Source organism: Camellia sinensis, chromosome 3, assembly GCF_055761805.1.
Source record: "Camellia sinensis isolate YWXY chromosome 3, ASM5576180v1, whole genome shotgun sequence".
Taxonomy (NCBI): Eukaryota; Viridiplantae; Streptophyta; class Magnoliopsida; order Ericales; family Theaceae; genus Camellia; species Camellia sinensis.
Window position 1 is genome coordinate 206939404 of NC_138963.1, and position 26228 is coordinate 206965631.

Genomic DNA, 26228 nt, shown 5'->3' on the forward strand with positions numbered 1-26228 from the left:
AAATGATACAAGCCCCAAATTAAAGGGACCGTTAGTGTAATTCACCCTATAAAATATTATAATTTGTGATTCTTAAAATATAAAAACAATTTAAACCACTAAAATCATCCAGTAATAGAGACTGTGTGCCTCTGTATAGTTACATCTATATCTTTTTTTAAAAACAAAAATCAATCAGCATATATCATGTTTTTTATTTATTATTTATAGAGTTAGATTTAAAAACCAAAAAATATACATAAATAATACATTAATTTTTTTCAATTCAAAAAATATATTCAAGTTGAAAACTCTTTTTCAACAAAATATAATCAACAAAATATTTAAACTCTTTTTCAATTGAAAACACAAACAGAATATCTAAACAAATTGAAAACACAAAGTTTTACAAATTGCTAGGGGGGCACGCGGTTTTGCGGTTCGATTGCGGCAAAAATAACCTCAAATCCGCTATCCGTCCACAACTAGGCGGATTGGAAAAAATCAATGCGCAACTGTCTGCTCGTTATCACACATCCATTCAAAATGCGGCAGATTGATTTGGTTCGATCGGTTTGGGCGAATTGGTATATCCGCTACTCACCATTACATAAAATAAATTAAAATTTTAAATATCATATTTAAATTATAATTATTTTATTTTTTATAAAAAAAAATAATTGAAACGAATATTTTAATCCTAAATTAAAATAGCCAACAATTAACTAAAAAAATTCTATTATTAAACGACAACTGTACAGTTTTGGCTTCCTAAGGGGCCCTGGTGGATCTCTCTCAATCCTGTAAGTTGCAATTTGATTCCCAAAATCCCACGATTGCTGATATCAGGGCGGATTTGGTGGGTTCCCAAGAAGGTAAGGGTAGCAGTGTTCTTTCTTTAGCGCCAGCTTCTAATATTCAAAATTCTGGGGAATGGGCTGGTTTGGACCAAACTTTAGATTGGCCTGCTGGGCAAAAGGTTATGGAGGTGGTGGCCAGTCTTGGGCCTGAAAAACAAAATTGTGTACTGGGGGGCTGGAGATTGGGGGGCCTGGATGGGTCCAAGTTTTGTGGGAATCATGGACAATCCAGTCCAGCTTTGGCCTCTTCGGTGCGACCTACTCTCAATCTGCCCCCTTCTGATGGCCCATTGAAGGTTGGAAAAAAGTGAAAGAAGTTGGCACGGGGTTCCTCTCACACGTTCGACCAGCATATGCTTGGGGTTGGTGGAACGCAGTTGACAGTGGGTAAGCGAGATCGGGGACTCCAGGATGAGTCTTCTGGTTCATCTGCTGGTAGTAAAAAGGTTAAGCTCTCCGAGGGACAGGATGAGCATGTTTCCTCTCTCCAATCAACGGTGGTGGCTGCGGGACAGCCCCGCCGAATACAATGAAATGCTTTAGTTGGAACTGTCGTGGGCTTGGGAACCCGCGTACAGTTCGTAATCTTCAGCTCCTGCTGAAGGAAAAAGCTCCTGATGTAGTCTTTCTTATGGAGACTAAGTGCGTGGCTAACAGCATGGAGAGGGTTCGGTGTAAACTTGGCATGGCTGGGGGTTTGTTTGTGGATCGGAATGGTTTGTCTGGGGGGTTAGCACTATTATGGAGGCCAGAGGTGATGGTTTCAGTGCAAAGCTATTCTAGTGGGCATATAGATGCTATGATAGAGTCCGGTGAGGGGAACCTGCGATGGCGTTTTACCGGGTTCTATGGCCACCCTGAAGCTGCTAACAGACGTTTTTCATGGGAGTTGCTTCGTCGCTTGGATGGATTATCGGACCTGCCGTGGATGGTGCTGGGTGATTTCAATGAAATTTTGTTGCCAGAAGAGAAAGTGGGTATGAATGACCGAAGTAGAGTTCAGATACAAGCCTTTCAACAAGTACTTTCGGACTGCATGTTAGTTGACATGGGTTTTTGAGGGCCCAAATTTACATGGTGTAATAGTAGACCATCTGGGATGGTTCGTGAACGTCTAGATAGAGGAGTGGCTAATGCAGCGTGGTTAGGTTTGTTTCCGATGGCTCGCGTGTTTCATCTTACATGTACCACATCTGACCACATTCCCATTATGGTAGATTTGTTGGGCCTGCACGTGAGCCTGTTAGGAAGTCGGCGTAGACCACGTCTTTACCGGTTTGAGGCAATGTGGCTTCGTGACGCAAGATGTGAGGCGGTAGTCAAGGCTACTTGGGGCCATGTACAAGAGGCAAATATGGACAGTGTGCGAGATAATTTGGAGAGGGTGAGTGTTGGTTTATCTCAGTGGGATAGGACCACGTTTGGCCACGTCCAACAGTTAATTCGAACTAAGTTGAGTGAGGTCTGACGTCTGGATGGTCAGGATGTGCTCTCGACTGAAGACAACTGTGTTCGTAGGAATTTATGCTGTGAGATTGATGAACTCCTTGAGCGCGAGGAGACTTTATGGTGCCAAAGAGCACGGGCCAATTGGTTAAAGGAGGGAGATCGCAATACTTCATTTTTCCATTCCAAAGCTTCCCAGCGGCATAAGACGAAGAGGATTGATGGGCTTGAAAATGATGTGGGTGTATGGTGTACTAAGACTGAGGAGCTGGAGAAGATTTCAGTGGGCTTTTTTGAAGACTTGTTTTTGTCGGGACAACCGCAGGGTATTGGAGATGTGGTGGATAAAATCCACATGGCTGTTTCTCCAGCGATGAATGCGGAACTAGCTCGAGTTTACACAGCAGAGGAGGTGTCACGGGCGTTATTCCAAATGCATCCTACGAAAGCACCGGGCCCGGATGGTAAACCCGCTCTATTCTACCAACGCTTTTGGCCAATAGTGGGTGCACAGGTCACACAGGCAGTCTTGGGGATCCTTAATGATCGGAAAGAGGTGACGAAAATGAATGATACCTTTTTGGTGCTAATTCCGAAAGTGAAAAATCCTAAACGAATGTCTCAATTCCGGCTAATTAGCCTTTGTAATGTGGCCTACAAGATTGTGAGCAAAGTGTTAGCCAATCGGATGAAAAAAATAATGCCGGAAGTCATTTCTCTAAATCAAAGTGCTTTTGTGGCGGGGCGGCTTATTAGTGATAATGTGCTTGCCTCATTCGAGATATTCCATTATTTGAAGAACAAACGACACGGAAAAGAGGGGCATTTTGCCTTAAAACTTGATATGAGTAAAGCCTACGATCGAGTTGAGTGGAGTTTCTTGCGTGGTGTTTTGGAGAGGCTGGGTTTCAACCAACAGTTTGTGGATACCATTTTGCATTGTATTTCATCTGTATCATATTCTGTTCTCATCAATGGACGTCCGACAAAGACTTTCGTTCCTAGCAGAGGGCTTCGGCAAGGGGATCCACTGTCACCTTATTTGTTTGTGTTATGTGCGGAGGGCCTGTCCTCTTTAATCACTCGGGCTGAAGAAGAGCGACAATTCACTGGTGTGGCTGTGTGTCAAGGATGTCCGCGTGTATCCCATATTTTCTTTGCGGATGACAGTTTGATTTTTGGGGCGGCCACTGTGCAAGAATTAACTGTGGTTAAAGATATTTTGGGAAAATATGAGTTAGTATCAGGCCAAAAAATTAATCTTGAAAAATCGGCTATTTGTTTTAGCAAGAATGTTGCAATGGATACTCAAGAGGTGTTGCGAACAGAAATGGGGGTTGGTACTATGGTGGAATCTGGGAAATATCTTGGCATGCCATATATTGTTGGTAGATCCAAACGTGAGGTGTTTAACTATGTTAAGGACAGAGTCAGGAAAAGGCTGAATGGGTGGAAAGAAAAATATTTATCGGCAGCTGGTCGAGAAGTCCTGATAAAATCGGTTGCTCAATCTATTCCCACGTACATTATGTCCTGTTTCCAACTGCCAGATGGGCTTTGTGGAGAGATTGACTCTATGGTGAGTAATTATTGGTGGGGACAGCGGGAGAATAAAAGAAAAATCCACTGGAAAAATTGGCGAGCTCTTTGTGAGCCAAAATGGATAGGTGGAATGGGGTTTCGATGCTTAAAAGCTTTCAACACAGCTATATTGGCCAAACAAGGGTGGCGATTGATGGCGTCGCCGGACTCATTGCTGGCCAGAATGTTGAAGGCCAAGTATTATCCTACTGCGAATTTTCTTCAAGCTGGCGTTGGGTCGAATCCATCTTTCACGTGGCGGGGTATTATTAATGCTAGGCCGTTATTAGAAGCAGGAGTAAGGTGGCGAATTGGGGATGGACGATCGGTTCAGATATGGGGCGCAAAGTGGGTACCTAGGCCTCACACATTTCGGGTCTACTCTCCTCCTACCGAGTTGCTTGCGGATGCGTTGGTCTGTCATTTGATTGACCAGGACAGGAGATGCTGGAATTCACGGCTCCTACAGGAGAATTTTATGGCCATGGACATGGAAGCCATTCAGAAAATCCCTCTCTGCTGTCAAGGTATACCCAACATGTTGGTGTGGCATTACACACGAAGTGGTGTGTTTTCGGTCCGTTTGGCTTACCATTTACAGATGAGTCTTAGCTTACGGATGGGGAAAGGGTCTGGGTCCGAGGTGCAACATACTACCTGGTTTTGGAAGAGGGTCTGGCACCTTCGGATTCCCAATAAGATCAAGGTCTTTGCATGGAAGTGCTGCTCCAATATTCTGCCGACAAAATCTGTACTTCGGCATCGGCATTTGATATCGGACGCTACATGTACTTGCTGTGGTGATGGGCCAGAAACATTAATGCATTGTTTGTGGGGCTGTCCGATGGCGCAGGAGGTGTGGCGTCACAGCCCGCTGATGTTTGTGTTAGATAAGGGAGTTGGTCTTTATTTTATGAGTTGGGCATATGAAATTGGGAGGAGTTCTGATGTAGATACATTGGAGTTGTTTTTTGCCATTTGTTGGGGTGTGTGGTCTTCTCGGAATGCAGCCATATTTACTAGTATTGAGCGACCAGCGGTTTCAACTATTCAGATGGTAAGTAGATTGCTGCAAGATTTTAGAATGGCACAAGCTAATATGCAAGGTCTTCACGGTGGCTGTGGTCTGGACAAGTGGAGTCCGCCGGTAAGGGATTTTGTTAAGGTGAATTTTGACGGGGCCACCTTCAAAAATCAGCAGTCATGTGGTGTGGGGGTCATCATTCGTGCTCAAAATAGTGAGCCGATAGTTGCCTTCTTGGAACAAATCCCGACATGGTTGGAGAGCGATTGTATTGAAGCCCTTACGGCTGTCAAGGCGCTGGAGTTTGCAACAGAATTGGGGCTAACCAACATTCATTTGGAAGGTGATTCTCTGACTGTGGTGAAGGCTATCCGAGACGAAAGTAATTTATGTGCTTCTTTTGGTCATTTTTTACAATGTGCCATTTCCTGTTCCAAGCAATTCTTACATTTTCGTGTCTCGCATGTGAGGCGCAATGGCAACCTTATGGCTCATCACTTGGCCCAAATGGCAAAGGAAGCTCCGAACAAGCGGGTGTGGCTTGCTGAGGTCCCTGCCAATTTGGTGCATATTCTGTTGAATGATGTTCCTTTTTCGTAGGGGCCTTCCCTCTACCCTCTAAAAAAAAAAAAAAAAAAAAAAGAAAAAATTATCACTAATTTTAAAAATTCATTATAATTATTTTTTAATGGGCCATTTACATATAAGTCCCATATTGTGAACTTATAATCCATTAAGTTCTAGATAAGATTATTTGCTCCTTTGTCCCATTAATTTTTGATAGACTAATTTACCATTCTAAGACCTCCTCCATCAATGCCATACGTCTAACTGCATGCTTGGTGTGAATGTAAGTTGTTATCTTCATTCTCTCTCTCTTATTTTTACAGCCACTCCCCAACAACTACAACCAAACATCCCCTTCTCTTTCATTTGTTTTCTCTTTTTTTTTTTTTTAGTTTCAAACTCTTTTTCTCACATATAAAAAATAGAGCTCAAGCTTTTTGACTTCGGTTCTCTCCTTATCTATCTCAACACCGTCAACACCTACATCGACTCCCACACCATCATCGTTCTTCTCCACCATGCCAAATCAAAGCTCGTCTTCTTAATTTCCATATTCAATCACTAGTCCTCAAAGTTATCTATTTGTACCCACCAAATATACCACATCCTAAGTTCATCCTCATCATGGATGATGTGGTTTTAGACCTAATCTCCTCATCATCCGCCATTGGTGACTACAAGAGCTTGGTGAAAAATGATGATTCTAGGTTCAGCTGGGTTTGTTTTTTAAATGAGTGGGGACTCGATCACATTAAACTACACCTCCAAGACCACGTCTTCCCGAAAGAAGTAGTTCATTATCACCAAACGATTTTCAATGGTTGTGCAAAAACTAAGAAATTTTCATAAACAATGGTTGTGTAAAACTGAGAAATTTCTCAAATTTTTCTATTTTTAAAATTGAAAATATTATTAATTTAAAATTGGAAAAATAATAATATTATCAGTTTTTAACACCAAAAAAATTAAAAAACTTATCAGTTTTACTGGATATTTTTTGCAAACTGAAATCATTCTTAATTTTAAATTGAGAACATTCTCAGTTTTGGAATTGAGAATATCTCAGTTTTTACCTACAAACCAGATCTCCTTGCCCATCTCTTTAGTCGATTTAATATGCTCTGTTATGAACGTTGAAATTGAGCAATCAAGCATTTTAAGGAGTGGAGTTACACACACGCACACACACACACACACACACACAAAGTTGTTGCAAATTGAAGTGATCAAGGAAGAGAATAGATCAGAACGAAAGTGTAAAAGGTTGAGGCATCGCAAACCTCCAATTTAAAAATCTTCGGATAATCCAAACGATCATCATTATCAAGTGTTTGAAAAGATCTATGAAGATGCAGGCTTTGCTCCTCTTCCTAGTCGTAAAATTTCTTAAGGACATTCAAAGTCCTCTTCTTTCTTTGAAGTTGCATCTCTAATACGTTAGATTCAAAAGGGCATTAACGTCAATTGCATTCCAAAATGGGACTTATGCGTCCAAAAACTATTGCATAGGAATTAAGCTACCACACCTACTGTCATTAGGACTTTAAGTAATTAATCCTTTTTTAAATTTATGTTGAATTAAAATTTATTTTATTTAATTCTATTTTTATTAATCTTACATTTTTATTGTGTGTTTCAAATATAATCCTTTAATTATTTTTAAATAAAAAATAATGTTTAATATAATAATTTTTATTTACAAAAACAATAAATTTGAAAAGGTCTCGTTAATGTGTATATTAGTTGTTAATACATGCAATATATGTATAATTTAAATCAGTAAAAATAAAATAAAATATTTATTATGCATTGTATACTATTTAAGTGATAAGAATTATTATTTTTCTAGATTCAATTTGAGTCTCATTCGATATTTTCATGTTAATACATGCAATATATGTATAATTTAAATAAGTAAAAATAAAATAAATTTATTATGTATTGTGTACTATTTAAGTGATAAGAATTATTATTTTTTTAGATTCAATTTGAGTCTCATTCGATATTAAACGAAAATAGATTTTTTATTTTATTTTTTATTTTGGTTCAAAAGTCAATAGAATCTCATATTTTTTTTTGGGTTAAAAAAAAAAAAAGAGTATTTGGATAAATGTCTGGTTTGAAAACTTGATTATTTTAATTGATATTTTTACTTTTATGAGATGAAAAACATTTATGTTTGAAATGATTTATAAATTTTTTTTTGTAGTTAAATAAATAATTGTAAGAGAAAACTTGTTTGTAGAGTAATTTTTGAGATAAAAAGCACGAAAATTTGTTTGATTTGTCTTTTTTCAAAAATTGTTTTGGGAAGAGAGTTTTAAAAAAAGTTATTGATTTGATGTGTATAAGAGAGAGAGTGATTTTGGAAAGTAAGTAACCAAACAAAATTTTGAGATTTTTTTTTGGAAATATTTGTTTGGTTTGATTATTCTTAAAAATTTGTTTATAGAGAATTTTTTCTAAATTTTTTTTTTTAAAACAAACCAAACAAGGCCATATTGTTTTATTTTATTAATTATTTGAACTTTTTTATTTTTATTAACCAAAATAAAAATAATTAATTGAAATTTATGCGTACTTAAATGTGATTTAAAGCCAAATAAACAGAAAGAAAAGAGAGAACGGAGGCATACATACATAGAGTGGTGGAAACAGGAAGGAAGCCGCAGGTGAGAGAGAACGGGGCCAAAATGGAGGTGAGCATGGAAGAAGGAGAGGCGGTGGCTTGTTCTGAGGAATTTGGAGAGTTAGCACCACCACAGCCCACGTTACAGAAGTCGGCGTACGATATGCTGCAGCAGAGCAGGACTTCAGTGGAGGAGATCGTGACCAAGATGCTCTCCATCAAGCGAGAATCCAAACCCAAATCCCAACTCCGTGAGGTCGTCACTCAGATGCTCCTCAATTTCGTCGCTCTTCGTCAGGTCTAGGGTTTCCATTCATCTGTCCTTTCTTTTCACAATTCAATTAGGGCTATACATAGACATATGTATATATATTATCTTGTAAATTTTTTTAAAGAACATTTTTTGGGTCTGATTTGTGAAAAATGTCAAATATTTTAAGCTGAGTGGTGAATTTGTTGAATGAAAATTTGGGATGGGATGCTGAAATGGTAACAATTCTAATGACGGTTAAGTCGAAGAAAGGTATTCGAGTGATAGGTGCACACAAGTGAGAAGGGATACGAAAGAGTGAATGATTTTGCTACGGAAGTTCGATTATACATGAGGATGGAGAGATTAGTGATTATGTTGCTCGTATATTTTAAAAAGGTTCAAGGATGAGTGCTATACTTGTGACAGTCGAGATAAAATTTTTGTTAGATGGCTGCAACAGCAGCCTTGATTTATGGGACATAATGTTGCAACTGAGGAACATCTTGGTTGTCAATAAGTGTAGTTAAAATGCAAGGTACAAACTAATGAATGAGCTAATTCATACGATTGTGGAAGTATAGGAGAAAAATTCTTACTTGAATTATTGACCATTTGCATTTGTGATCGATCAATATGGTGACATTGTCTGTATTGAGCCTAATGCTAGGGAAAGAGGAAGGTCAAAATTAAGTGAAGATATGTCCCTTGATAGAGTGTGTGAGAATGTGTAGTTGAGTTGATTCAAGTTGGATTGGATATTCCAGAAGAAGAAAGTTTTGTCCATTACTCTCTGTGTGTTGTTTCTCCAATTAAGGTGTAGGTTTTGATTGATGTATGCCTTGATTGAAATCCTGTATGCTTTCATTTACTTAATTCACTTTTTTGTCCCTTATTTTGATATGTGCTCATTATAGCTAATCCATGACCAAAATTGAAATATTAACTCTAATGTCTTGTTCATGCTTGCAAACTTATGTGGCTTAAAGTCTTCTATCACAGGCAAATCGTTCCATCTTGCTTGAAGAAGATCGTGTAAAAGCAGAAACAGAACGTGCAAAAGCACCTGTTGACTTCACAACGTTGCAGCTCCATAACTTGATGTATGAGAAAAGTCATTATGTGAAAGCAATAAAAGCTTGCAAAGACTTCAAGTCTAAACATCCTGATATTCAGCTTGTGCCCGAGGAAGAATTTTTTAGAGATGCACCGGAAGATATTAAAAGCTCTGTAATATCAAATGACAGTGCACACAATTTGATGCTCAAGAGGCTCAATTTCGAGTTGTTCCAGGTAAATATTGATGGCTGCAAATAGTGTTGTATGTTTTTCTTGTCGATGTTGTAAGAAAAGTTGCCTTAAAGATTGAAAAGTATAGTCAATACCGTAATTCACAAGTCTTATGATGTTAAATGTCATTTTATGTAAAGCTTTTGCATCGAAAATTTACAGATGAGTGCACTCATTATTCCATTGAATAGGGATCTATTGTATTAGAAGTTTAATCCCTAGTTTTCCATCTGACCAATCTTGCCCTATTTGAAGGTTAAGATCTTAAATAAATGGCCAAAAGCTTGGTTCACCAAAAGAGATCGTAATTTAAATGATGCCCCACCTCTTTTTTCTTTCTCTTTTTGATTGTTTGGAAAAGTTTCCATGGAGAGTATGAATCACAGTTCGTGGTACTTTTTTCATTTGTTAGAGGTTGTTGACTTCATACTATCTGCCACTACCTGAATGTTGTTGTATGAATCACAGTTCGTCTCCTTCCCTTTTTTCTGTTGATATATTTCTAGGCATGCAAAGAATGCACCATGAGGACTTGTACGGAAAATGAATGTTGTTTACCCTATAATTTGAATTCCCTCTCCTCCTTTGACTCTTTCATGAGTGTTATCTCCCAGAAGCAAACTAACTTCATTATTATTACTATTTTTTTATTGTTATTGTTATTATTCTTATTACTAGAGCTGGATTGAGAAGTACTTACAAATTTACTGTATCAGCGCAAAGAATTATGCAAACTTCATGAGAAACTCGAACAACAAAAGCAAAAACTTCTGGAGACCATTGCTAACAGGAAGAAGTTCTTATCGAGTCTTCCTTCACACCTCAAGTCGCTTAAGAAAGCATCATTGCCCGTACAGCACCAACTGGGGGTTCTGCATACAAAGAAACTGAAGCAGCATCACTTGGCAGAGTTGCTTCCCCCTCCTCTTTATGTGATTTACTCACAGTTCTTGGCCCAAAAGGAAGCATTTGGGGAAAACATTGATATGGAGATTGCAGGAAGTGTGAAGGATGCTCAAGCCTTCGCTCGACAGCAAGCAAATAAAGACACTGGTAATTACTTGTCAAAAAAAAGTACACTGGTAATTTGGCTTGTTGAGTTTTGTTTTTTGGTGATCTATTTGTAGAGATGTTTGTGCTGATTTTTGTATACTTGGTTTCTTTAGCCCTGGTGCAGTTAGAAGTTTTTTAACTAATCAGCTTGCTTAGTTAGGAGTTTCATTTTGCTGATGGGATTGACGGGAAAGGGCGTAACAGGAACCTAGTGCATCAGCTGATTTATGTCAAGTAGTATTTTAAAAATTAGGAAATTTATGAACATATTAAAAATGATTCAGTTGGTTTGGGACCTGAATTGATTTCAGTATTTTTGTATCTTGCCATTTTGTTGCATATAAAAACTATTTGTTTGACTCGGTTTTCAACTTGCTTAAGGTTGGGGAATGGTTTCATGTTGGTCTGGTGGCTCCTAATATTAAGGTGGTTTTGATGGGCCAGGTATTTCTAGCAACATAGAGAATTCCAAGTTGGAGGATGATGTACCTGAAGAGGAAGATGATGGGCAAAGAAGGAGAAAGCGGCCAAAGAAGGTTCCAGGCAAAGAGAATCTTGACCAGACAGGAATATATCAAGCTCATCCACTGAAAATCATTCTCTATATACATGATGATGAGGCTTCTGATCCCAAGTCTACAAAACTAATCACTCTGAAGTTTGAATACTTAATAAAGTTGAATGTTGTATGTGTTGGGATTGAAGGCTCCAATGAAGGACCTGAGAATAACATCTTATGCAACTTGTTCCCCGATGACACTGGCCTTGAACTTCCTCACCAGGTATGAGTCTTTTGCTTGCAGGCTCAATTTTATATGTCCATAACTCTACTTATCATTCTCCAGCAAAAGAAAATTAAAATAAAAAATAAAATAAAATAAAAAATTTATTGGATAATATTTCTTGAATGACATGCAGTCAGCCAAGCTCCACGTTGGTGATGCCCTGACATTTGATGAAAGGAGAAGTTCACGTCCATATGGGTGGGCCCAGCATTTGGCTGGAATTGATTTTTTGCCAGAGCTATCACCATTTCTTACAAGCTGTGAAACTACAGGCAATGAAACAGCTAAAAATGCTGCGGTTATATCTGGTCTCTCCATATACCGTCAGCAAAATCGCGTACAGACAGTTGTGCAAAGGATTCGCTCTCGGAAAAAGGCTCAGCTGGGTCTTGCGTGAGTCACTGCTCTATATGTTTGGAGTCCTGAGCTTTTTAGAATAGGAAGCATGTATGAGGCAGATACACAATGTACTCAAGTATTGGCTCTTTTTCTTTCATTCTTTCTTTTGTTTTGTTTTGTTTTTTTTTGATCGTCTTGGAATATTGGCTCTTTGCAGGTTTTTTTTTGTTTTTGTTTTGGTTAAGTAATATCGAACCTTGCAGTTTTGAACTAATTTAATGGTATTAATGATATAAATGGTTCATGTGGTGCTTGTTGCTCAAATTTAAATATTCTCTACTTTATATGACTTTTGTGTGTGTTCGCGCGCGCCCATGTTATGGTCATATTGATTCGTTTATTATTTACCCTTGCCCTTGAGACTCCTTTTTTGTTTGTCTATGGCATATGGTATACTTGTTGAAATCTTGGAAATGTTTGGTTGGCTTACAGGGATCAGCTTGATTTACTTTTGAAGCTTAAATGGCCTTCTCTGACTTGTGAAAGCGTTCCATGGGCCTCGCATACCCCTTTATGCAGTTTGCATGGTTGGTCACCTAATCATGCTTCGTCTTTGCCTGTTGTTGATGTGGAACAAGGTCAGGGCCCTTCAGACATGGATATGGATGGAAGGTCTGGTACTTCAAGGGAAGAGGTAGAAAATGCAAGGGAAGATGGGGAACTTCCATCTTTAGTTCCGGTCTCAGCTGTCGTAAATGATGTTAAACTCACTCCAAAAGGATCCGATCTTGAGCACTCCAAACGGCTGTCTTTGATTTCAAAGAGTATGGTTTCTCCAATCGGGATGGCAAAATCTCAAAGTTTCAGGAAAAATTACGAGGATTCAGAACTCCTGCTGGATTCTGAAAGTGATCTGGATGAGCCTGTACAAATTGATCAAGAGACAGAAAATACAGCCTTGATTGGGCGCTATGAAATGGTTGGAAATTCTTGGGCTGACTATGGTGTGCAGGAATATTCTCTTGTTTTAACCAGGACTGTGGACAATAACAAGACGAACATGAAGTTAGAAGCCAAGGTAACTGAAATGCTGGTGTTGTTTACATTTGTATTTTTTGTCTTCTTTTCTGTTTGTTTACTGATCTTTTGATGATTCACTTGAGTAATGAAGCATCTATTATGGCAGATTAAGATAAGCAAGGAGTATCCTCTTAGGCCCCCTTATTTTACACTGAGTCTTTCTACTGCATTGCTTGGAGAAAATCATTCCGAGAGTGGTGGTTCTGAGTGGTATAATGAACTTCGTGCCATGGAAGCAGAGGTAAGCAACAGAGAACTCTGTAGTCTTAGATTTAGATATAATTTTTTTTTATTAGCGGCCTTGTAACTACGGGCAATTAAAACAATAGAGGACTGGTATATATCACTAGGTTTTTTCACCTACATGACAAGATATTACTATTTGTTTTCATTATTTCCTTAATGATTATTTCCAAACAAAGAACCAATCATAAATATCCACGTATGGGGTGATACAAGACAGTTACATGTCACATTGACACAATTTCTCAAATCAATATGTTATATGGTTTCTGCAATAAATTTGTCCAGATATCTGTCCCTTAACATGATGGATCAAAAATTTCATTTTTTTCAAGCATTATCCAGAAAATGGCTTTTATGAAGTCTTGGATATATGTTACTATAGAGTCACATCTTCACTGCTTCAAAGCATTTTCTAGAGAAAGACTTTCTTGATAGCAGTAAATAGTATCGTATCTTGTATTTTTCCACTTATTGCCTCTCTATTCTTAATCCCTCTCTTTAATCTTGTGCTATCTGCTATCTGTAGATCAATGTTCATACATTAAAGTTGATACCTCTGGATCAAGAGAACTTCATCTTAGGCCATCAAGTACGTTGTCTAGCAATGCTGTTTGACTTTTACATGGACGAAGGTGCCCCAAGTTCTGAGAGGAGAAAGAGTACTTCCGTGGTTGATGTAGGTTTATGCAAGCCTGTAAGCGGTAGTCTACTTGCCAGATCATATAGAGGAAGAGATCGTAGGAAGATGATCTCCTGGAAGGACAGCGGTTGTACCCCTGGCTATCCTTACTAGAAGCATCTATTCGGACCCAGATTTGATCCGAATTCAAAGATTCTTCTTATTGGATTTGAGGGATGGGGAAAGGATTGTTGATTGAGATATCTTTTTCTGAGGTTTTCATTCTACTGTCAAGGTAGTAGATCTGCAAAGTATTATGGTGTTCGGATTATGTGGTTTTTGTTATTTTTGAATTCATGGCGTTTTGAGTCCCTTGAATTTTGAAAAGCTAATATCGATATTTTGTTATGAATGTCATCATAATGATTCAGGTGGGTATGGCGTTCTCGTTGAACAATTGTTTCTTAGATTGAAACTGTGTAAACCTTGGAGTTCTTGCAAATAGTAGTAGAGCTGGTGCTTTGGTAATCATGCCTGCACATCTGCATTAGAACTTGTTACCTAATGGTGCTCAGTAATTGTGAATAAACTTCAGCTAACTTGTGACCCAAATGGCCAAGTTATTGATTGACAAGTAACAGTTTGTTGAAATTCTTACAATGATGTGAGTTGTAATCAGCTGCTTGCTTTCTTAGTACGTCCTTGATTTGAGAATATAGATTGTTTTAATAATTTTTTAACTTTTAATGAAAAGTTGTGTAAAAAAATAGTAAGAAAGTGATATAACTCAAATAAGATAAAAGAAAATTGTAAACATTCTAAATAAGTATGTTCCCAAACAATAAGATTCAAGATTTTACTTCATTGAAACTTTCATTTTTAGTAAGTAAAGAAGCAGGATTCTGGAGTTTAAATTTAGGGGAAATTACAAAAAAAATTTCAAGATTTTGCGTGTTTTTCAAATTAAACTCTATAGTTTTAATTTTGACAAATTATACTTTGGAGTTTTTTTCGTGTTTCAATGTGAACCTTCTATATATATCCGTTTGATTGAACTAACAGAATCTGGGCAAAATTCTTAGATTCAAGCACACATGTTCAAACACTTGTTCCTCTTTCATCGTAACTCTATTTCGTCTCATTTTTGTGTCGTTGGATTCACCTCATTGCCTAGTTTTCATCCCATCCCTCATACGTCTTGTTTCACCTCTTTTTGTGTGCCATTGGAACTTCGAAAGTTAGCCAAAAATAAGATTTTTCTCTTTGGGCAAAATTTTTAGATTCAAACACACATTTAAACACTTGTATCTCCTTCGTCGTAATTCCGTTTTGCCTTATTTTTGCGTCGTTGGATTCACCTCATAGCCTAATTTTCTTTCCACCCCTAATACGTCTTGTTCCACTTCTTTTTGCGTGTTGTCAGAATTCTGAAAGTTGGCTAAAAATAAAATTTCTGTCTTTTTTTTTCCCCCTCTATCTTATATGTCCATACTTCTTCCTTCCTCCTTCATTTCCACAATTATTCTCTCTTTTCCTCTTCTTTCATGGCCCTTCCCCCACTCTTATGTTTCTTTCCATTCTTGTAAGTCATATACATTCATACTCAACAACACTGCCACCATCGAAGGTTCGGTGGCCACCACGAGCTTGGTGGAAGGGCCATGAAGGAAAAGGAAAAAAGAGAATAATTGTGGAAAAAAAGTAGGAAGGAAGAAGCATGGAGATAGAAAATAGAGGAGGAAAAAAAAAATATTTTTTGCCAATTTTTGGAGCTTGACGACATACAAAAAGATGTGGAATAAGGCGCATGATGGGTGAAATGAAAATTAGACCATGAGGTGAGTCCAACAAAGCAAAAATGAGGCGAAACGGAATAACGATGAAGGAGATACAAGTGTTTGAATATGTGGGTTTGAATATGAAGTTTTGCCCAAAGAAAGAAAAATCTTATTTTTAGCCAAATTTTGGAACTTCGACAGTATGCAAAAAGAGGTAGAACAAGGCATATTAGGGGTGGAAAGAAAACTAGGCTATGAGGTGAATTCAAAGAAACAAAAATGAGGGAAAACGGAATTACGACGAAGGAGATACAAGTGCTTGAACATGTGTGTTTGAATTTGAAAATTATGCCCAAAGGGAGAAATTTTTTTTTTTTTTCAACTTTCAGAGCTCCAATGGCACATAAAAAGAGGTGGAACAAGGCGTATGAGGAATGGAATGAAAACTAGGCAATGAGGTGAATCCAACGACGCAAAAATGAAGCGAAACGGAATTACAACGAGGGAGATACAAGTGTTTACACATGTGTGCTTGAATGTGAGAATTTTGCCCAAATTCCGTTAGTTCAATTAAACGGATATAGACTAAGGGTTCACGTTAAAACATGGAAGAAACTCCAAAATTTAATTTGTTCAAATTAAAACTATAAGATTTAATTTGAAAAACACGCTAGACCCTGAATTTTTTTTTATAATTTCCCTTAAATTTATAATTTGACAAATAATAATTGGTCATATCAAATCTGATGTATTAATCTCGTACCACCAAATAATTTTCTTTGGGAGGCCAAAAAAGATCCCTGACCTTTTTATGCCCAAAATTTAAAATTTTCCCCAATTGGATATTGCCTAACAATCATTAGCGATTGCCTGTTATGTCATATGTACCCTCCACACAAAGTATATGCCCAATTTGGCAATAACTAAAAAATTAAAGTAAACTTGAGCATCTTCAATTGGCCAGAAGTGGAAGCTTCAGCATTTGAATCAAAAAGTACCAAAAAGTATTTTCCGTCCATATCATGTCCTGTTATGGAATATAACAGATCTGTCCTGTTGGACTGATCTACGCTTAAATTTCCATACATAGGCACCCCAAGCAAAATACAGGAAACACAAGTGTTTTTTACTGATAACGAACCGGGTGTATTCTGAAACATATATCAAATTACCTAAAACATGCGTTTTGCTCCCTTCTAACTATGATGTTCATAGAAAAAGCAAAAAAAGTCTATGGACAGCGAAAGCATTAAGCTACAACAAAACACAACCCTCATCCTTTTGATCTACAAGCACAAAATATGCTTCTCATAAATATGTACAGCCACATACGATGCACATTATTAAATTTGAATGATCAAAGCATAATCACGGCCCTTCACCATGGCCCAGTCTGTGTTCTCCTCAGGCATCGTTTCTTACCTCCCTGCTGCATGTTCATCATCTCCAAGACCTGCAGCGTTAAAATAAGTAAATAAAACAAATAAATTGAAGAATCACTTGAAGTTGCATTTTCCACTATTTACAACATTTATTGAATGCAAGCATAATTAATTTTTGGTATTGTCCTATCAAAGAGAGGAAGTGAAAAGTGGTAGAAGGGCAAGTAGAGCTGTGAATGTGTCCAAACCAAAAGCATCGTCCTTAATAGAAAATATCCATTGATAATTATCCCAAAAAACGAAAGAAAGAAAATATCCATTTTCACCATAAATCTCTCAAAAGACAAATGCTGATGCTCAATGGTACGATGACACGTAGTGAGTGAGTTCGAATTGACATAAATAATTTAGCTTTGAAATTCATAATCAATCTCCATCATAACATTAGGCCTACTTTCTAGCAATTACTCTATTTATCTACCAAAATCCACTCCACAATAACACAAGCCTTGTGAGATTTTCTAAAGTTTAGTGAAATTCAAATTACTATGTCACCAACTCCCATCAGCATATATAGGCTTCACAAGCATTTACTGGCTCAAGCGAAGAATACAGAGTAGATACAAATGCAAAACCAGTCATTCTACCTTTCACTACCCAAATGATGTTATTTTTAAATGAATATCTGTGACCTTTGCTCGGACAATATTGCATTCTATAAAGCAATGAACACACAGAGTAAGCAAATCCACAGAAAAAAAAAAAAAAAAAAAGGAAAAAGGAAAAAGGAAAAAGGAAAAAGGAAAAAGGAAAAAGAGTATGAAGGGCTTAAATGAGCATGAATTATAACTTTATTATCAGTAGATAAGTATGCTGAAGAGTTTACATTAAACAAGTAGCGGACACAATTCATTTTCTCTCAATGCATTGTTTATATATAACCTCAACAACATATACTGAAAAAGGCCTCATGTGGCATATGGTGGTGTTAATGATGCACAAGAAATTGACTGCAAGAGCAAAGGTAAATTCTAAGTTAAAACCATCATGAAATGCTTTGAAGTTTGAAGGTTTCAGAATCAGCAGGTCAAAACAAACTAAATACTGCAACTTTAGCAAGACTTGCAATGAAAACATGAGAATAGTGAAACTTGCGTAAAAATGTAAAACAATCAACCAATTTGTTGTCTTTGTTAATCTTTCATAACCAAGTGGAGACTGAAAATTGTGCTGTCCATAAAAGTAAGAATGGGTTAATGAAGTAAGAGTACCCATGATGTCAATTATCACTGACAGTAGGAAGAAACTAATAGAAATAGGATATGCCATGTTTTAAAGTACAAAATGGTATGGAATTGAGAAACACATAAGAAAGGGACAGAAGCTATGCAATTGCGTAATCAAATAATATGCCGGCATGGATGGTTGATGTGGAGAGAGACGATAAGAATGCATGTGTGTGAAGCTAGAGGGTCACACATAAGAAAGTCATCAATTTATCATTTAAAAAAGACATGTTTAGTGTACCTGATTTTTCTGCAATTCCATTATTTCCTCCTGCAACAAAGTTGATGATTGTTATGTTCATCTTTGAATAAAAAAGGAGAAATACAATAAAGTGGAAGTTTGAGAGAAAAAAATTACAGAAGCTACCACTGAATTGTAATTTCCCCACATGCCCAGTCAGCATGCATGCATGTGGCAGTGTGCACACACTGACAAAGAAAGGGAAAAGAAAAGGTATATCAAGACATACCTGTTTCTTGCGCAATTCTTGGTTTTCCTCTTTCAGTTTTGCAACTTCTGCTTCCAACTCCATCGTATAGGCCTGGCAAAAATCCAAGGGAACCATTATTTATTAAAAACATTTATTCTGAACAACACAACATTATTGATGGCATTCTTAAAATAAAGTATTGTTGTTTTAGGTCCCCAGTGCTCTGTATACTTAAAAAGCAAAACTGAAGTCACAGTCTAAGCTTATTCAATGTCACACCAAATTTAGGTGGTACAAGTAATGTTATGTTCCTTTAGGCATATATCCATTACCTTTTAATGAATGAGATCCTTAAACTTTTCATGGAAGTAGCCTCTCCTAATCTTTCATCTCTGGTCATATCAGATCGCTATGACATTACCATTCTGCCGCATAAGATATCCATCCATTCTTTCATGAATTGTGGTGCAGCATGTCCATGGATGATAAAAGCAGAATGTTAATGATAGCCAAACTCATAAAACCACAAAAGAAGACAAAATTTGTCATTATTTTCCTTTGTTGGTTTCTTTACACCCTTTCTTCCAACAGAAGCAAGCAACTAACAATCTAGAAACAGAAGATGCTAAATAAAATGAAGATTGCTGCCACAAACCTAGAACTCTTGAATTTTATCATATTGCACATGCATCATAAGCTCAGAGCCCAATTTTGCAGTTGTCATGGAATTTATATCACTAAAATATGGTCGCGCTACTTTATCAAAGATTCATTTTTAGCCTAAATTTTCTCCAGAACTACCATTTTTATTCGTAAGAGCCTTAAATAGGGCATCACAAATGGAAGCTACACAAATAATAGCTATTTTCCTTTTGCAGTTACATCTAACTTGTAGGGGCTCCATGCCCACAACTAATGGATTATTTATCATGTTGTCCTGCAAGAAACAATCATCAAGTCGTTCAAGGACAAATATAGGATGTTTATGGACAAACTCATGGACACAACATACTGGTCGGAAAGATTAAGATGAATCCCAATTACCATGCAATTTCAATGAGTTTCATTAACAAAGCAAGAGTATTAGAGTTGAACTAGTGATTCATAATGGTCTCAAACAATGGTCTAATTTTGGAAGAATTGGATGTGTTTGGTGCCATTACTATTAAATGAGGAGGAATTTCCTTATGTGCACAAAAACTAAGACCAGCATGCTAATATTCAAATTAATACATCAAAAGGAGAGCCTGATGAATATAGTAAGACAATTCACCTGTTTACGAGCCCGTGATCTTGCAGCTGATTCTCTGTTCTTAATCATTCTTCTCTGTCTCCTCTCAACAACCTTCTCCACAGCATGACTAGATTTTCTTCCCCGTAAACCTCCATTAAACACATAAGGAACCGGTGAAACAGAAGATGTATCTCCATTACTCTTCCCAAGCCCATCTGAAGAAAATGCTGGAGAACCTGTTGCAACAGTAACAGCACCAGCTCCCAAACCCATCATCCCCATCCCTCCACCCTGCAGTGCAGCACTCTGAACCAAGTTATTAGTAATCGTCGAATCCGCAATTCCAACAATCCCGCCCCTAAATCCAGGGCTACTCATCTGAGTACTACTTGGTATAGACATGGGATTGGCATAACCCATATTTGGTTGCTTGGGAAAAAGCTGTTGCTGTTGTTGTCCTCGTTGTTGCTGCTGCTGCTGTGTTGATCTAACCCCATTAACATTCAATGGTAAATTAGCAGACTGTATGGTATTTTGATTATTACTCTCAGGTATCCTATTACCCATCAATCCTGTGTTCTGACCCATTTGTTGAAATGCAAAACCCAGAGCTGTATTGTTATTGGGGCGTGATAAATCCCCGAAAAAACCAGTATTATTGGGATTTCCGTGAGGTAATTGAAGCTCTTCCCTCACAACACCAGCTCTCACCAAGAACTCCTCAAGAGTCATCTCTCCCAAAGTCGGCTGTCTCTGCGGCTGATTCGAATTCACAGCACCAATCCCATCCTTCCCACCACCATACTCTTTCGCTAAATCTCTCCAAACCTCATCAACAGTCTTCTGACTCAGCGTCCTCGGCAAAGTTAACGAACCTTGTCTCTGCAAATGCCCATTAGGGGCAACCCCTTCCTGCCCTTGCCCTTGCCCTTGCAAACCACTGGTAGTCCCTACAGTTTGGGTCTCCTCAGCACTCCAAATGTTCTTCAACAATTCATCCATGTTCATGGACCCAAAATCTTTTCCACTCCCACCAATTGTGCTCTGAAACTCATCAAAAGTCAATGAATAGATGGATGTTTGCCTCGCCAGCGGAAAAATCCCCGGCGGCCTTCCACCACCGCCGGCACCTCCCTCCTCCGGCGGCTCATTTCCGAAGTTCTTGAAGTTCATGTTGGACTAAAAATTTTGTATGTAACAGTGTCCTAATCAGTTTCCAAAGCTAATCCAAGCTCAATGTCTCATGCAAACATCGATATAAGTTAGATCAATTGGAGTTCCTGATCTCTCACACAGAATCGAACCAACAGAGATACCAAATTACTGATAACAAGTTCAGCGACTATAAGGAACCTTTTTTTTAAAAAAAAAAATTTCCCAAAAAAACGAAAATCAAATCCTACATAAATCTGAGATCATGAAATTCAAATCACTACACACATGTATCTATACATGTGTTGTAGTATCAAATTCAAAACCCTAACCCTAGCCCTAGCTAGCACATTTGAAACCAGTGGCATTCAACAGCAAAAAAGCTCAAAAAATATGGTAAAAATATTCAGAAAAAATCAGAAACAAAAAAACAAAAAAAAAAATGAAAGAAAGATGAACCTGTTCAACAAAAATAGAAAGTTGATTGATCTTCTGAAAAAGAAAATAAAATTTTTAACACAAATGGAAGGAGAGCCACAGAGAGACAGAGAGAGGGACAGAAACTTGGACCTTATTTGACATGAGTTTAAAAAAGTGTATTTATTTACCTTTTTTGATCATTATTTTTTTTTATAAAAAATTAAAAAATAGTATTTATTTAAAGAGTATTTAACTTGTTTTAATTTTTTTTATTTTTAATATATTTTTTTACTGAATTTTTTAAATATTTTAAATAATATTTTAATTTTTAAATATATTTAATATAAATGTATTTAAAAAATATAATATTTATAAAAAAAATTAAAAATTTACTAAATACTAAAAGTACAAAAAAAAATAAAAAATCAATATATTCTTTATATTCTTATATATTTATTGATTTTTTAAAATATTTTTTCATAAATATTTTATTTTTTAAACAAGTAAGGTGTATATAAAAAAATAAAAATAAAAATAAAAATTATTAAAAATATTCACTAAAAATAAAAAATACAAAAAATAAAAAAATTAAAACTAAACACAATAATTGTTATACATATATTAAAATTAGATTTATTTTTTAAATTCAATAATATATTAAGAAGATAATTAATTAATAATTAAATATTTTTTAATTATTAATCAATTATTTTTTGACACATCATTAAATTTAAAAATTGATATCATTCTCTTAATGAAATCATTTTTTATTTTATTTTATGGTTTCTGGACGTTTCTGAGCTGCGTTGCGTCTTGGAGATGACAAGTGTCGATTGTCGGAGGAGTCTCTTTTTTGTTTATTTATTTATTTATAATTTTAATAGAGTGATGAGAGATGGGCATGGGGTAAGTATATGGAGTCGTGGACCAATCATGATAGGTAGGAGAGTGTGATTTGACGTGTAGCCAATCAGAGTAGGATACATGGGAGGATGACCATCGTCCACGTTGCACTTAATCATCGGTCCGATGGTGTTGTTTGTCGGGTAGTGATGTGGAGTAGGGAACAGTGGCTTTGTCTAAAGTACGCCTTGGAGTGTTGTACGCACTTCACTTTCCTTTATTAAAAAAATAACATAATTTTATATTTTTTTAGTCATAATTAAAAAAATTCGTAACCAAATAACACACAAAATATAAACAAAAATTTTATAAGTTACAATAAAAATAAAATCATAATTAATTAAAAAAATGGCATAACTTAAAAATACATATAACACAAGTATGTATAGTGAATTTCCAGTAAAGTTATTATTTTATTTCAATCTTCTTATTTTTATGATTATCGTAACAATGTTATATTTATTACAATTTTTTTTATGGGGAAATTGCAGCACAGAAAGACATAGAAAAAAAAATTATAAAAATATGTGAAATGTAAGTGAAAATTATGAAAGTGTATGTTTGTGTAAAAAAAATTATATCCCACTAGAATATAATTTCCCCTTTTTTTATCTTATGATTATTTAAGGGGGTTGCTGACAAGTGTCTATCAGGAAAAAAAAAAAAAAAAAAAACCTCTAGGATAATACTTTTCACTCTTTCAAAAAAAAAAAAAAAATCAATCTTTTCATCATTTTTAAAATACTTCTTATACACAAATCAATTCGTCCCTATGCGCTGGGTTTAATAGTTAGGGATCGACCTAAAAATGTTTCACTCGAGTTCGATCCTGCATTGTCCCTCAGCGTGACGCTCTTACATATTGTCACAAGCAATGTCTTAGCTTGGAATTGGGGACTCGCAGAGCCTACACAACCTTTTTTTTCTTTTACCAAAATATATATATATATATATATGATCAGTTCATACCAAAAAAATAAGTCATAATTTTGAAAATATTGAAAAATAAAATTAATCACCATGTTTGGTCCTAAAAAATTGAATTCACTTTTTAGAAGATTGAGTTTTTTATTTTTCGTATTTTTTTTTTGTTTTTAGTGAATTTTTTAATATTTTACGCAATTTTTTTTATAGATACACTTAATCTAAATACACTTAAAAAGTACAATATTTTTTAGGGAAAAAAAAAAGAAAATTGGTAAAAAATCCACTCTACCAATTGTCTAAAGCATTAGATCTAGTAGATTTTTTTTATTGGTGAGAAGTCTGCCATTTATAAAATAGTTTGGTGAGAAGTACTAGAAAATATTTTGTTTCTAATTTTACACCTTGACTTTTTTTTATCTGTTTGACTTTTCGTTGACTATCTGTTCAAATTTTTTCTGAGTAAAGTTCAAATTTTTTTATCTATTGAAATTTTTTAAGTATTGAATCTATCTGTTGGAATTCTTGTCTGTCAAAATTTTTATCTGTTTAATATTTGTCCAAATAAAAACTATCTGTTGAAATTTATCTCTTTAAAAATTCTATCTATTTAAATTATCTGTTGAAATTCTATCATTTTTTTTTTATTATCTATTCAATTTTTTGAACAAATTTGTTCAACAAACAAGAAATTTTCTTTTTATCTATCTGTCTATCAATAATAACAACAACAGATATTGCCAAATGGTAATCGAGGTATAGACGCAGATCTTTTCAAATTCACTAACAAATCAATTCAAATTTGTTGCAATCTATTTCATTATCATCATTAACAACAACAATAACAACATAAATCTCTTCAAATTCACACACAAATTTGTTCAAATCTATTTCATTATCATCATCATCAACAACAACAACAACAATAACAATAATAATAATCAACAATAACCAAAAAAATAAAATAAAACAAATCTCTGCACTTGGAGTAGAGAGAGAAAACCAGTGAGTGATCCAACTCAAAACCCTTAACCCTAACAGATCTCTAGGCAAGTTTTTCTGCTCTTGGTCCCTATCTTAAGCCAAGATAGGAGAGATATATACAAAGAACGAGAAAGGCGCAATCGAATCAGATCTTTAAACACTAAAGACAATAGAAGAGAGAGAGGAAAAGAGAGAGAAATAGTGATTCAAATTCTAGATCAAATGAAACCCTAGCCAAAACGAAACTGCTATGTTCAAATTTGAACTTGTGTGTATGAATATGTATGCCTCTTTCTAATTTACAATCGGTTGAGAAAAGAGAGAGAGAGAGAATAGTGAAATGGTCAGAGCAAGAGGGGGGGACTATCTTGCTGCCGCCGCTGCTATCATTGGCCTCCTCATTGGCGTTGTGACAACCCTCACCACTGTTTACTGTTAAACCATTGATTAGTGCTAAATCTATGACTAAGCATGTTAACTGACTGATTGACTGGAATTCTGAACTGATCGATTGATTGTATTGGTCTAAATGCATACCTATTTGTTGACTGTTTAACTATATGATCATGTTTTATGTTGAAACTGCAAATTCAAGGCCTTATTGGCGGCCGAACCAGAAATTAATTTATGTTTTATGCTAATTAGAATTTATGCAATTTTATGATATATTTAATTAAAAATATAATTTGGTACGGTTAAATTAGATTAAACATTGTTGAATTACTTTAGTTGGCTTTATTACTTAATTGCCATTGAGTGGCTAATCCTAGACAACCACCCCACCACTTCCCATATATGTTTGATATAGCATTTCCTCAGCCTTTTCATGAGATCAAAACCGATTGAGAGAGAGAGAGGTAGAGAAAACTTGGCCTCATCTTGGTTTCGCTTGGGGACTTGAAGATTTTAAAGGGAATTTGCATATTTAGGCTTCTACACTTGAAATTGAAGATTTAAGGTAGGAGACTCACCCTCATACTTGTGAATTTAAGTTAGTTTTTGCATGGTTCTTGACATATTGGAGTTAAAGTCAAGATTTGGTCTAATAGTGTTGAATTGAGGCTTAATCTTTGCATGTATGGGCATAATCTTACATTTTGTAGATGTTCTTCATAAATTTGCCACATGCATGTTCATGTCTTGAGTATAGTTCATGATTTCACCATGTTTTGAGAAGAATTGGCTCATTTGAGCTAGCATTTGAAGCTTGATAGTTGATTGAATTTATGCATGTTACATTGAAGTTATGTTCTTAAAGTTTAGTTCAGAATCATGTTTAATTGAACTACCTTTGGACTTTGATTTCTCAAATTGATCTTTGAAACATGTCATATTATGAGTTTTGAAGTGTTTTCCAGAAAATTAGCCCAAAATGATTGATGTTGATGCATCAAAAGTCGATTTGGAGCTTGAAGGTTCAATCTGGATTTTCCAGAATTTGGACTCACGCTCGAGCGTGGAACTCTACGCTCGAGCGTGAACACTGAGTCTTGCATGTCCGCTCGAGCGGGGAAAGTGATGCTCGAGCGGGAATTTTGTGTATCCAGTACTTAGAATGGGTTTGCAGTCTGCTCGAGCGGGTATCGAACGGGAATTTCGCACATCCAGTACTTTTACAGTCCGCTCGAGCGGAATAATTAACGCTCGAGCGGAGACCTTTGTCTGCATGTCCGCTCGAGCTGAGAAACCCACGCTCGAGCGGGACCCCTGTTTTCTGAAAATTCTGAAAAGTGTTTTAAAGTGCATCCTTGCATCCTCATTCCATCCTAGGCATTCCTAGGCTTAATTTAAGGCATCTTAATGAGGATATTAATGTAGAACCACACCGAGTCTAAGTAGGGACTAAGTCATTGATTTCCAAGTGTGAAACTTAGTGTGTGTTCATCCTGTAAACTGTGTAGGGTTGGCATCCGGGTGCGCACTAGCTGCTTATAGCCCAGAATTCTGTGAATAACAATGTTGTAAAGATATGTTCAAAGATGAATA

At 36.2% G+C, this 26228-nt stretch overlaps 4 protein-coding genes across 7 annotated transcripts; 3 read left to right on the forward strand and 1 right to left on the reverse strand.

Annotated features, from left to right (window-relative positions):
* Positions 1 to 1368: 1368 nt before the first annotated feature.
* LOC145822186 (uncharacterized) lies at positions 1369 to 1899 on the forward strand. The gene has a single exon (XM_082918784.1). It carries the CDS (start codon positions 1369 to 1371, stop codon positions 1897 to 1899), a length of 531 nt encoding a protein of 176 aa, XP_082774910.1.
* A 39-nt stretch (positions 1900 to 1938) lies between these two features.
* LOC145822187 (uncharacterized) lies at positions 1939 to 5490 on the forward strand. The gene is made up of 2 exons (XM_082918785.1): positions 1939 to 2223; positions 2323 to 5490. Exons 1-2 carry the CDS (start codon positions 1939 to 1941, stop codon positions 5488 to 5490), a joined length of 3453 nt encoding a protein of 1150 aa, XP_082774911.1.
* Positions 5491 to 8036: 2546 nt separating this feature from the next.
* On the forward strand, positions 8037 to 14386 carry LOC114258287 (THO complex subunit 5A). 2 transcript variants are annotated; one of them, XM_028198216.2, is made up of 8 exons: positions 8037 to 8384; positions 9339 to 9629; positions 10343 to 10679; positions 11124 to 11461; positions 11598 to 11857; positions 12296 to 12881; positions 12990 to 13124; positions 13656 to 14386. In XM_028198216.2, the coding sequence occupies exons 1-8, from the start codon at positions 8151 to 8153 to the stop codon at positions 13920 to 13922; spliced, it is 2448 nt and encodes an 815-aa protein (XP_028054017.1). In that variant the 5' UTR covers positions 8037 to 8150; the 3' UTR covers positions 13923 to 14386. The 2 variants fall into 2 exon arrangements, with proteins under 2 accessions (XP_028054017.1, XP_028054018.1); XM_028198217.2 differs by having other exon boundaries at positions 8072 to 8342.
* A 2245-nt stretch (positions 14387 to 16631) lies between these two features.
* LOC114258286 (ABSCISIC ACID-INSENSITIVE 5-like protein 5) lies at positions 16632 to 22273 on the reverse strand. 3 transcript variants are annotated; one of them, XR_003627891.2, is made up of 5 exons: positions 19899 to 21861; positions 18958 to 19075; positions 18665 to 18736; positions 18436 to 18465; positions 16632 to 16979 (listed from the first exon to the last, which is right to left on the reverse strand). XR_003627891.2 is itself a non-coding variant. In XM_028198214.2 (4 exons), exons 1-4 carry the CDS (start codon positions 21030 to 21032, stop codon positions 16905 to 16907), a joined length of 1311 nt encoding a protein of 436 aa, XP_028054015.2. In that variant the 5' UTR covers positions 21033 to 22273; the 3' UTR covers positions 16632 to 16904. The 3 variants fall into 3 exon arrangements, 1 of the variants encoding a protein (XP_028054015.2); XM_028198214.2 differs by lacking the exon at positions 18958 to 19075 and having other exon boundaries at positions 19899 to 22273; XR_014365155.1 differs by lacking the exons at positions 16632 to 16979; positions 18436 to 18465 and having other exon boundaries at positions 18664 to 18736.
* Positions 22274 to 26228: the final 3955 nt, after the last annotated feature.

Bases quoted from the DNA above. Each gene is read 5' to 3' on its own strand.
- LOC145822186 (XM_082918784.1), top strand. From the start codon at position 1,369: ATGAAATGCTTTAGTTGGAACTGTCGTGGGCTTGGGAACCCGCGTACA.
- LOC145822187 (XM_082918785.1), top strand. From the start codon at position 1,939: ATGGTTCGTGAACGTCTAGATAGAGGAGTGGCTAATGCAGCGTGGTTA. The intron at 2,224-2,322 runs GTGAGTGTTGGT...CTGGATGGTCAG, and splicing joins TGCGAGATAATTTGGAGAGG to GATGTGCTCTCGACTGAAGA.
- LOC114258287 (XM_028198216.2), top strand. From the start codon at position 8,151: ATGGAGGTGAGCATGGAAGAAGGAGAGGCGGTGGCTTGTTCTGAGGAA. The intron at 9,630-10,342 runs GTAAATATTGAT...TTACTGTATCAG, and splicing joins TCAATTTCGAGTTGTTCCAG to CGCAAAGAATTATGCAAACT. The intron at 11,462-11,597 runs GTATGAGTCTTT...AATGACATGCAG, and splicing joins GCCTTGAACTTCCTCACCAG to TCAGCCAAGCTCCACGTTGG.
- LOC114258286 (XM_028198214.2), bottom strand. From the start codon at position 21,032: ATGAACTTCAAGAACTTCGGAAATGAGCCGCCGGAGGAGGGAGGTGCC. The intron at 18,737-19,898 runs GTGAATTGTCTT...GATTTTTGCCAG, and splicing joins GATCACGGGCTCGTAAACAG to GCCTATACGATGGAGTTGGA. The intron at 16,980-18,435 runs GTACACTAAACA...TTAACGCTGCAG, and splicing joins TGGAATTGCAGAAAAATCAG to GTCTTGGAGATGATGAACAT.